The following is a 12,002-nucleotide window of genomic DNA, read 5'->3' on the forward strand; positions in this document are numbered from 1 at the left end:
GCTTCTTTGACGTTGTTTGGCAATCGCTTAAGCCGGGGAAAGATATGGGGGGATGTATGTGGAGAACCAACAAGTACGTGCAGTCAAACAGATTTCCAGTTAGCAGCTCACAACAATTCGCTTTTAAGCCAGCGCATAAATCAACCTCAAAAGATATCCCCCAAATTGGGAGGGTTGGGGGTGGCACGATGGATATTCGAGGGGGAAAAGTTTTTTTCGGGCCGCGGCATTTTATTGAATGGATAATCGATTGCAGCAACGGCTGGCAGCGCATTAAAGGATTTGACTTTGGGCAACTTTAAAACTTAACCCAAGGCGATGTCGACGAACTGAGCGATATGAGATGCGGCTCTTTGCGGTCAATTTAATTGAATGATGAATTGCGTTGGACACTTGGGAGGTAGGGTTTTGTTGCCGCAGAAATTTCTTCAGTTGTCACGAGTACTTGTGTCGAAGGATGAGACGGTAGTCGTTGGGGTAGTGAAAGCAGTGGCAAAAGGCGACGACAAAGACGAATACGCATAATCAGTCAAAATTTATGACAAGCTCGAACCCGAAAGTCAGCTTAAGCATTTAATTGGCCCAGGTCCAGTTGGCAGTCCCCCAGGACAAGCATAATTAGCATGGCCATATACAGGATGGAGTCCATTTTTTGTCGTCCTATGCCCTTTTCCTATGGCTATGTGTGTCCGGGACCCAAAAAGATTTCATCTGTTCCTCCACTCTGACTGATGACTCCGCTGGAGAGCTCAGGGGCAATTTGTCTAGGCCAAAAAGGCTTCTGGTCTCCTTGACTGACAACGAGCGAGTAGATTTCAAAGTTTGCTCCTCCAAAACATCCTTTTGTCGCTGCCTTTCACTCGATTCGCGCTGCAAGGAGGCGCATAAAAGATAGATAAATAAGAAAAACTCTGAGCAGCGTAAAACCGAAAATGTTGAGCTTAGTGCAGTTTCGTGTAACGCATTATTCTTGCTTAACATTTGTTGGGCTTGACTCTTTTCCCTTTGTTTTCTGTTTTCCTTTTTTTGGGCCAGTTTCAGTACAAAGTTAAACAAATATGGGAATTCAGCACCAAGACTAAAACTAAAACCGATTAAAACTAAAATATTATATATCTATGCAAAATAGCAACTGGTTTTATTGTTTTTCAATCAAGAAATTTCGTGAAGGATAAGCAGACGTAGGAGGAAGTAGCAGGTGTTTTTACCTGCACCATGCACTTATTACATTAACGACAAAGAACGCTTAAACGGATTTGTAAATACTCTGGTTAATGTTTTTGATAAAAATAAGCATGGGCCATTTTATTTAACTTAAATAGGGTTTAAATTTAAATTAAATTTTTTGATATTAAATTTAACTTCGAAAATAATAAAACAAAGCATATAAAATAAATGTATTATTTTTATGTATTTTATGTTATGATTACTTATGAAAAATCAATTAATGGATGTTTTCTTGACGAAATGTTGTTTATCTTATCTGCAATAACTTGAAATAATCGAATTAAAATTAATCGATATAAAAATAGTTTTAATTACCGTACCAATAAAAGTAAGACTTTTTAAAAACATCTCTGTTAGTTTTGATGAGGCATTATTTAAATGTCTACAAATGTGATTTATGCTTTATATATATTGTATAAAGCCGTAAATTAAAAATTTTTTGGCTGTCTACAAAAGCAACTGTAGAAATGGCCACAAAAGCAACTGTAGAAATGACTGTAAAAAAGCTAAGTTGGCAATACTGTCAATTGGTATTGTAAAATTATTTTGTGCTTTCATGTTTACTTCAATCTGCCGCCGTCAGTCGTCACAGCGCCCTCTTTGGACATTAAATGGAACGGCAGCGCCCTTTTGGTTAACCGCTAGATGGCGCTAGGACTATGTAGTCCGAATTGTTGACACCAGTGGCAATGTTTAATATTATTACAGAGCGGCGAAAATTGTCACCTCCAAATATCAGGAGCGATTTGATTACTTTGCCTTAGACATGCCCGTCTTCTGATGCAGGATGAATACAATCTGCATTACTAGTAATGGGAAACGAATTCAAGTCCCAAATCACCTTTGGGTCCGACTACAATTCAGAAAAACTTATACTGAGTTGTAATGCAGTGAGCTTACAAAAAGAAATAACTATGCTTTCCACCCAGTAAGAATCAAAACTGGTTCTATCTTATTCCGGTGGATTTTCTAACCACTGAGCAACTTCTTGATTATTTTTTAACTCATTTTGATTTTTTTTTATTAAATCCTATAAGATTTTGTATTATTTTTACCTTATTTAGGTACAAACATCTAAGACCAAGCTACTGATTTTTGATTACCTCTGAAATAAACCGAAACAAATTCGTGCATTAGAACTTGAATCTGTTTGTATAATAGTTGTTTTGAATTTAGCGCAGCACGCCATCTTACGTTAACAAGTCAGAATTTACGTTTAGTTAATCAGTATGCTACCAAAAACATATCCTAAAATATAAGGCCTTTTCAATGTTGTATATTAATATTGGTAACGTTGATAAAGATAAGTACACCCTTATTGTGCGTGTATGCAACTAAACTAAACTTTGACTTTTATTCTCACAGCAGCAACCGTTGTTTAGATGAGTACATTCTGTTAAGGTCTTAATAAAATCAATTTTATATTGCTCAATAGATCGATCGATAGGATACTAAATTAGCTGACAAGCGATAGCAATCGCTCGAATTGCCTCCACCAATCATCCCCCGAACCGTTTCCATCCCTCTGGTTCCTGAAGGCGTTTTACTGTTCTTGTAAATGCCAATGATACTATTATTTAATGGATCCGTCTCACTGGAACCTCTTGTTCCTCTCGGGAAGGCAACAAAGGCGGAAGGGAAGTGCTCGCTTTCAATGAGGTGTCTTTCAGGCTGAAACAGGGACATTATTCAGTCGGGCAAGTAGCAAACACTGTCAACAAGCAAGCAAAACACGGCAACGCCCCTAAGCTGCTAATGAGGGCAACTGCGGCCGGAGGCTGTGAAAACAACAAATAAAACGAAAATAGTGAAAGGACGCATGCTGCGATAAGGATCAGGATCACATTCGCAGGCAGCTGAGAAGCGGAGAGCGAGAAATACAGTGGCAACATGACCGCAAAACGATCTTGAGGAATGTTTTTGCGGTTTGGCAAGACAAGACTCTCTCTCAGGCTACCTAAACCAGCGTTGTTCACTTAACAATCGCACACAGCCGATAATCCTGACCCTCGGAAAGTATTCCAAAGCAGAGAAGGATACAAAAGCGTAAGCGGATTGGCCAAACAAAGTTGAGTGCCCTCAATACCTCGTCCTGATCCCTCGCCTGCGCCGTGTTTGATGTCCTGCGGCGCATATTAACATTATCAGCTGTGTGCAACAGAGATGGCTGCCGAGGTGGAGAAAATCCCACTAAACAATGTTATCGGAGCCCAGTAATTGTCTCGTTCTTGTCCGGGCATCCGAATAATGTGTGAACATTTACACCGAGCCAAGGCTCCTGCTGCGCCCGACTGCCAAGGACATTCTTTTCTCCTCGCAGTAATCGGCAAATGTGGTTAAGTGATTTAAGAGGATATTATCGAGCCGTGTACCAGACAAATCAATCGAATTCAAAGTGAGACCAACTTAGTTTGCATTATCCTGCAGCGAAAGGTAGAGCCACAGAAATTGTGTGATGCGTTTTTCTTGCTTCCCTTTTCGCGTCGCTTTAACAAAGTTTTCCAAATCGGAAACGGAAATTTCCTTGGCATGTTTGTGGGTGTTCAGAGCTGCAGTTGCAGTCGTTTTTTTGTATTCTGCAGCTAAGTGAATTGTTAGCAGAAATCGATGCTTGGTCAATTGGGAAAAATTCAGGAAACTTATTTAGTCTTACTCCTTTTTTAGGTGATTAATTCCCTGTTAAGAAAGTAAACAGGCGGCTATATGTTTTAAAAAATATTGCGAAAAATAAAACCATAAGCAGACTTATATTCTTATATGATAAAATCGTCAGATTTCTGCAAGAAAATACAACTTTTTATATCTATATTTTTTTAATTTACTATTTTTTGTCCACATAAAGCTGTTACCAATTATGTTGTACTCCAAATCCTTAACTCACTAGAATATATAAACGATACACTTACTTTTTCCATGAAGTTCTGTGTTTTCTTGTAAACATGGTATAATCTTAATATTACAGTGATTTATGAAAGTCGATCAAATAAATTTTGACCACTTAAATAGAGCCCTTGTACCGGATATTAAAGCCCTGTAACCAAAACAAACGTTGTGTACAAGCAACCCCTGAACCGAATCTGCAGCCTCAATTAACCCTAAGCGACCATAAAAATCGAGTCATTCGGTCACAAATGAAAACAACTGCCGCGGGGCCTGGTTACTCAAAAACGGTTATGATTGTTATTCCGTTATTTTTGTATTTTGTTATTTTGGCACCCTCTGGCAGGACTCGCCTAACGATGTTAGTGTTTCCGTTTATGCCACATGCTTACCCGTCAATTTGCGTGCAGCTCGAGTGCCGCAGGACACGACGGATACTACGGATACCACCAGGACACCCGGCAGATGAGAGGAGGTCCTGAGAGGCCAGGCATGGACGATTTGTAACATTTGGCAGACGTCAACGCCCTGCACAAGTGCAGGAAAATGAAATCAAATCAAAGCCAAACGAATTGATCAGAAAAATGTAATAATTGAATCGCAGTGGGAACGCACCCCTTGAACCCCGCACGGTGGGCGTGGCTGCCTTTTGATAACTTTATGCTAATCAGAGATGGCCGAAAAGTCTCGAATTTCACAGGCCATAAGTCAAACATGGTCATGGCACAGAGAGAAAACATCCATTTAACCATTTGTCTAGGGATGGTTACTCAATCAGTCATTCTATGGTTTTTTTTTTTCTGTGTAGCTCATGCCGCAGTACAAAAGGTGTTGGAGAGCTGGAAATAATTTCCGCTTGGCTCCTAGAGCTCATTTCGCCTATTTTGTACATACAAAACTAATTAATTTCCCAAAATGCAACAGAGAAGGGTTAAGGGAGGAGGCGAGAGGCGGCAGGCGACAGGAGGGTCTATGTCCACGTCCACGCAGGAGCGTCACAGGATATTTGTGCAAGCAATTTCCGCCGCCGAAGAGAGTTTTGTGCGTAATTAATTTATGCAAAATACAAATGCGAACAAATTGCAAATGTTTTCGCACAAAATTGCTGCGCGCCCAATTTGTTTTTCAAAATAATTAACTTTTCAGCGGGTTTAATTAGAAATGTTCTCAATTTTGCCGCTCAACCAGGAAGGCCAGTACTTGGCTGTCATCCAATGGAGTAAGCATTCCCCTCCAAGTTTTCTTAGCGCATTTTATTTTGCAATTGTAAGGATGAACGAGTGCCTAACCTGTGGTCTGTGGAAGCAGCTCTCGTGTTGGCTGGAGGAGCTATCCTTCCGTCTGCAGGACAGCAATGCGCTCAAGCTGATCCTGGCCGTTTGCGTGGCCCTATTGGTGTTGTTCAATGTCTACTCGGTATTCGCCATGGCCAACAGTTGCGAGACCAGATCGGAGGAGGAGGGAGCAGGAGACGCTTGTGAGGATCGACTTGGAGGCCCCACCAGGAATTTGGAATGCACCCATCGCGTCTCGCCAGAATCCTACGACTACGGATGGGACAGGGGTCCGCATACCTGGGATGTGCCGTGCAACAATCAGAGTCCCATTAATATAGAGCGGAACTGCCTGGAGCTCAGCTACTTTAACTCGCCCCTGATATGGTCCAATTACAATGATGTGCCCTTGGGCATTCGCCTGGAGAACAACGGGCACACGCTGCTCCTTCGAGCTGTCTTTCCCGGTCGCACGCCCTCCATCGATGGCGGTGACCTTCTCGGGCGCTTCGACTTCCGGGAGATCTCCTTCCGCTGGAGCTGGAGCAATTCATCCGGTTCGGAGCATACAGTGGACCATCGGCACAGCCCGCTGGAGATGCAGTGCCTCCACACAGATGCCTTTCAGGATGGCTGCGTCTCCAGTCAGGGCCTCCTGGTTATTTCCTATTTGTTCCAATTTTCCGAGGACAATCCGTTCTTCGATGTGCTTGTCCAGCACCTCGTGGCTGTCCAGCAGGCGGGACAGGCGGTGGAAGTGCCCCCCTTTCCGCTCGGTTACCTGATGCCGGCCTTCTACACAAACTTCTACAGCTACCATGGATCCCTCACCGAACCTCCGTGTCATCGGGGCGCGGAATGGTGGGTGCACCCAGCGTCCTTGGCCATCAGCGAGCGCCAGCTGAACGAGTTCCGGCAGTTGAGGAACCGGCGGGGAGCTCGGATCGAACGAAACGCAAGACCAGTGCAGCCGCTCCAGGATCGCATAGTCTACCTTAACCGCTTCCGAACCGGATTTTAGGCAAGAGTTTTGGATTAATCGATCAAAAACTTATAAACCATAAAATATGAAGAATAATCGATTTGTTGGCTCTAATATTCATTTAAAAATTTCTTATATGCATGCTCCACTTAGCTCCATAAAATTCTCTGCAATCAGTTAGAAATCAATCATTATATTGCTGCTATTTAAATGAGCGGTTAACAATTTCTGTGAAACTTTTTTAAATATTATTGATATAGTACATCGATCATAAAACTGTGTTATACATTTTTGTAATAATTTTTAAAAACTTCATGAATTCACGTGAGATTTATACTCACACGAAATCAATACCAAAACTTTGGTTTTTTGGTTGCTAAATATTGATATTGATCGCACACATTCGTTCAAATAGCAAACACTCGATGAAATTGCTTTAGGCCCAACAATAAAAGCTTGACCAATACGTTCACCATTTGACTGGACAACCGGGACCCCATTACCACCAAGTTGAGTCTAATTGGTCCTGGCGGTCGCTCTATTTGTAGTCCAGGTCCTGCACAGTCTTCTGCACAATTTGCTTGGGGTTGCCGTTTTCTGGGCAAATAGTTTGCTTATATAGTAATTCACTAATTAGTCGTTCAAAGAGCATTAGCATTAGCATTAGCCGTTTGCAGGGTCCTGAGCCTGTTCCGCATCCTGTGCGCACAATCGCCGCAGGACACAGCTCTGTCAATGTGTGCGTGTGAGTCTGCGACTGTAATTTCGTTAGTGCAGCGGAAACTGTTGCGGACATATTCGCCCAGGGATTGGGATTGGGATTGAGATTGGCAACGGCACAGGGAATGGGAATGGGAACGGGAATGGAAATGGGAATGACCTGGGATTGGGTTTTCGGGCCTCCTGCGGCGACGCACCCTCATCTCCTGTCCTAGTTTCTCCCTCCCCTTCCTTTATTACAGCTGCTGCTTGGCAATCAGAGTTCCAGTTTCCAGGCTTACGACTATAATTATCAGTTGGCGCCTAACCATAGATGGAAATTTTCGGCCCGTCCAGGGCCATTCGCCTGTAATCAGTTTTTATTCCGGATACCTCCCCGGGTCCAATTCGATTTGAGACCTCCAATTCGGACGTGGACCTCCATGTCAACTTGTTTAATCAATGGCAGGCCAAGTGAATTCTACTGCAATTGCATTTGCTGCAAATCAACGCTAATGAAATTATACAAGCAAGTTTCGGGCCACACTTTTATTGTTGTTGGGCTCTGTGCTCTGTCAATATTTGTGCTGTGCGCCCATTTGCAATTTGCATGTTTTGAAAACTTAATTGAATTGCAATTTCCACAAATAAAGCTTAATTTTTCGGTCGCGCTTTTCGTTTTCGGACCTGCAGCCTGGGACGTGGACAAAACAATTTATTTTTCGGCCAAAAACTAAAACTTTTGTCTGAGAAATGCAATTAAAAACGGATAATTCCATTTATTAATGCTTGATATGCAAATTGATTGCACACAAAATGTTCAATTAATATGAAAATGTTTGTTAGAAAATTAATCCAATTTTTCCCAGAATGGCAATAATTACTCATCATGCTTGTGGAAGTTTGTGCGTTTATGTATGTGTAATTAGGTGAAAATGAAACACAAAAATGCAAATAATATGCAATTAATTAGTTTGAAAACCTGTTTATCTGTCAAAGTAGACAAGCGACATTTTAGAATTTATTCAATCCAAATAAACTCTGCATTTCTAAAGGATTTTATAAAATAAATGTTGTATTTTGAAAAACTATAATTATGTTTCTTTATTAAACTCGATTGAAAGTATAATAAATTAGCTGTACTTTTGTGTTTGTGTTTTCGGTCCCAAATTCTTAATTTTTGGTCAATATAATTTCAATATTTTTTGGTTCCGCTTTATGCATAACTTATTTATATAATATTAATAATACTCTAAATACATGGTTCTACATTTGTAAAATTGCGTTGCATCAAAATATTAACCAACTTTATAAAATGAAAAGTTTTGCCTGCGACAAGCAATCTATGCAGAATATTTTTTATTTGAGCTAAAGATACAACTAGAACACAAACAAAGGCCAAATCATGCCTCATTTACCAAAATCTTTCGCCAAGTCGTTAACTCTATCGACGAAGTCGCAGCAGAACAAACATATCAATCAACATATTTAATTGAATGTAATTAGAATAAAGCAGCCAGTCTGCCAGAATCCAACTCCTCTAGTAGCTGAATAAACCGAAGGCAGTTTGGCCAACTCAGCTCAGCCCAACGAATTTTCCTCAGCAGTACAGCAGTTTGTGCAAGAAAATGAAATTAGACGAATAGAATGACGATGTAAGTGCCATGAAAAGACGTTAAGACGCTCTAAGCCAAGATGCTTGACGGGAAAAAAGGGTCGGTGGAGAGAAGAGGGAAGGAGAGGAGAGCTGAGTTGGCTGCTGGTAAAATTGAGGCAAATTGCATTTAAGTGTTGCCGTTTTCATTTAGCCGCATGAATATGTATGGAGGATGCTCCGCAGAGCTTTGTGGATGGTAGGTGGTTGGAGGATTGCTAAGTTGCCTTGGCTCTTGCTTTTGTGGCATGCAAAATTGAATGAATAATTGAGAAAACGAGCGCATGATGGCATTAGTGTGTGATTGTGTGAGTCCTTGCTAGCGAGTGTGTGTTTGTGTGTTTGCAGCTAATGAATTTTAATTGCTTTTATTAAGGCACAAAGAGGATGGAATGGCATGGCTGAAGCGTCTGCATCAAAAATCCCTGTTCAATGTTAATTGTTAATCATTAAATATTGTTGCTGGCAAAATCAATATGGCGGCTGACGATTAATCAACGCCATTTTGTAATTATCTCGCTGGAATATTTAATTCAATTAACTTTGTGGGTGAGCAAACTGAACAGAGCTCTTGTTTACTCGCTTTCTGTTTCAATTCTTTTTTCCTACAATACAAACAAATACAAATAATTGAAAATTGTTATTGCAACAGTGACCGCACCAAAAACAGCAAAAAATAAATTAAAGATAAAAATGGTGAAAGAAATAACAACAAAACGATGTCTGCAAGGAAAGAGACAGCAAGGCAGTCGCACACATGAAATTAATTTTCATGGAAAACTCGGTTCTTGCCGAGTCCTTTTCCCTCCCCCCGCACCTCTTTCGCCCGTCTCTTTCGCTCAGCCCTTTGGCGAACTTCCTTTTTCAATTAAACGCCACCATTTTCCATTAACGAATTTGCATGTGTGTCTGTGAGGGTGTGAGACACTCACACAAGCAAGTGCCTCTCCCTCAGACTCACACACACACACATACACACATGTCTGTATTTCTATAATAAAATTAAATTAGAAGACCAGAAAATTAAATCATCAAAGCTTGACGTCTGCCGGCAGCGACGGCTGCTGTTTCCTCCTGTGTGTGTGTGAGTGTGTGGGTCTGAGTGCAACACACACATATACACTTGCACACTCTCAGAGCCCAATTTGCAAAAGCGACAGTTACGAGTTCATTAATTTTTCTTCTTTTTTCCCCTCTCTCTCGTTCTCCGCCTCTTGTGCTCTGCGGTTTTTGGCTACCTCCCTTTCATTTTACCACCCATTTTCCCTCCCTCTCTCTCTCTTTCTCCCCTCCTGTATTGCCATCTCTTTCGGGGCTGCTCGCTTTTCTTGATGGTGTGAGCAGCATCATAAATTAAATTCTTCATCAACTCAAACTCGTTAAGCGCCAATAAAGTGACAGAGAGTTATTTTCATCACTTTTTCAATGGTCTACCACAAGGCATGTCGCTGTGTGTGCATGTGTGAGCGCGGCCGTAGTGCGTGTGTATGAGTTGGGTTAGTGCGCCGAAGCGCTCCCCAACACAAACGTTCGAAGAGAGCGGGAAAGAGAGCGACTGGTTTAGGCCACGCCCACTGGCCAGAGAGAGCCAGATTTCTAGTTTTGAGAGGAGGACCTGGAGCCAGAAGTTAGACCAACAAACTGGTTTTCGATTACAGCAGCAGAATATCCTCTTATTTTTTTTAAGACTTTTACGCAGGCGCATAATGATTTAGATTTAAAGGCTCTCAGTTTGATAAGACTATTCAGCTATGTGCTGTTCGGTCACATCTGACGGATAATATCAGATCATATCAGCAATGGCAACGCAGAACCATCAATTAGATGTCACCCCTGCCAGCCGGGCGTATGCTTAATTTGGCCAAAATGTCTCTTCCAGCATACATTTTGTCGGAAAGTCGCCGTTAACTGCTTAACGATAAAAGCAAACTAATTAAATCCAGCGAAAGGAGGAGAAATTGCCACATAATAAAGCAAATTAAAAGCAAAATAATTTAAAACAAAAAAGGGGGAAGCGGCGAAAAGTTGCGGAGTGGCAGAGCAGCGAGTTAACGTTGCGGATGTGGCGTAAATGAAAAGGATGCAAGGACTCACACTCACACTGATGCGGGCTTAAGTGGATACACACACACACACATACCTACAGAACAGACGGAGATACCCCAGATACAGTTTGTCCGTCTGACGCTCCACTTCAATTAAGCATCGCGCCAACATGGCAGCCTCTCACAGATACACACACTGATAGCCAGGCAGAGAGCACAAGAGTCCCCCTCTCCCTCTCCCTCTCCCTCTCCCCAACACCCACACACACACATACATCCCTAGGACGTAATTACGTTTGGCAAGCTCGTTATGCGTAAGAATAAACGCGCATTAAGAGCTCATTAGTTGGCACAAATCGAATCGTTGGGCCAAAAGGAGGTTTCAAACCGAGTGGCAGGGGGGTGGGCGGGTAAAATGGGTGAACTGAGCGCTGGTTATCTGGCATTTTCATTTAACGTGTAATGGAAGATAGCGTAAACGGGCAAATTGAACCGAAGCTAGAAGAGAAACTGAATGAACTGGGCTGAAATGAAATAGTCGTGCTCAGGGGAAAAACCACAACTCATGACAACAGGTAAGCTGCGAGATGCCGGCTAAATGTAAATGGTAATGGTATTGGCCACGCTTAATGGCTGGCTAAACTAGCTGACTGCGTCTATTACTCGACTGGCAATCAAAGTGTCGGAAGTGGTCGGGGGCGTTCCAGGCGACTCACCCACAATGACCAATGCGTTTTTAGCGAGCTAATCAGCTGATGAACTAAATTTTTAAACAGGTTTAAGCTTCAACTTAAAGCTTTTGGTGATAATAGTAGTTTTCACTAGATTAAAGCAAAATTATTAGACTAAATAACATTCCATCGTTACACCCAATTTGTCATGCTACCTTTACAAAGTTACAGGATTGTTTGTAATCAGCCATTTAGCATTATTCAAAAGTATTTCTAAAACTATTCTGATTTTATTGTGCGCCTATGTCGATTTCATTTGAAATAAGAAAACAAGGAACCAAAAAAGAATGATATTGAAACTTTTGTTTCTAAAGGACTACTGTAATGACTTCTGTCAGTCAATTGAAAAACAAATAAAAATCTTTACATTTTTTTCTAGCCACGGTGGAAACCGAAACATAATTTATTATTCTTGCAAATAACCCGAGTATATTTTTTATGACGATTATTTTTGGTTCCTGGCATAAATTAATTTTGTGGGAAAAAAAAAGGAAAATAAAAGTGAGGACA

The 12,002-nt window shown here is 41.4% G+C and overlaps 1 protein-coding gene across 1 annotated transcript; it reads left to right on the plus strand.

Annotated features, from left to right (window-relative positions):
* The first annotated feature begins 5,307 nt into the window (after window positions 1-5,307).
* On the plus strand, window positions 5,308-6,636 carry LOC108145394 (carbonic anhydrase 7). The gene has a single exon (XM_017270792.2). The coding sequence runs from the start codon at window positions 5,380-5,382 to the stop codon at window positions 6,400-6,402; it is 1,023 nt and encodes a 340-aa protein (XP_017126281.1). The 5' UTR covers window positions 5,308-5,379; the 3' UTR covers window positions 6,403-6,636.
* The last annotated feature ends 5,366 nt before the right edge of the window (window positions 6,637-12,002 follow it).

The sequence above is a fragment of the Drosophila elegans genome, unplaced genomic scaffold (genome assembly GCF_018152505.1).
Source record: "Drosophila elegans isolate 14027-0461.03 unplaced genomic scaffold, ASM1815250v1 contig_520, whole genome shotgun sequence".
Taxonomy (NCBI): domain Eukaryota; kingdom Metazoa; phylum Arthropoda; class Insecta; order Diptera; family Drosophilidae; genus Drosophila; species Drosophila elegans.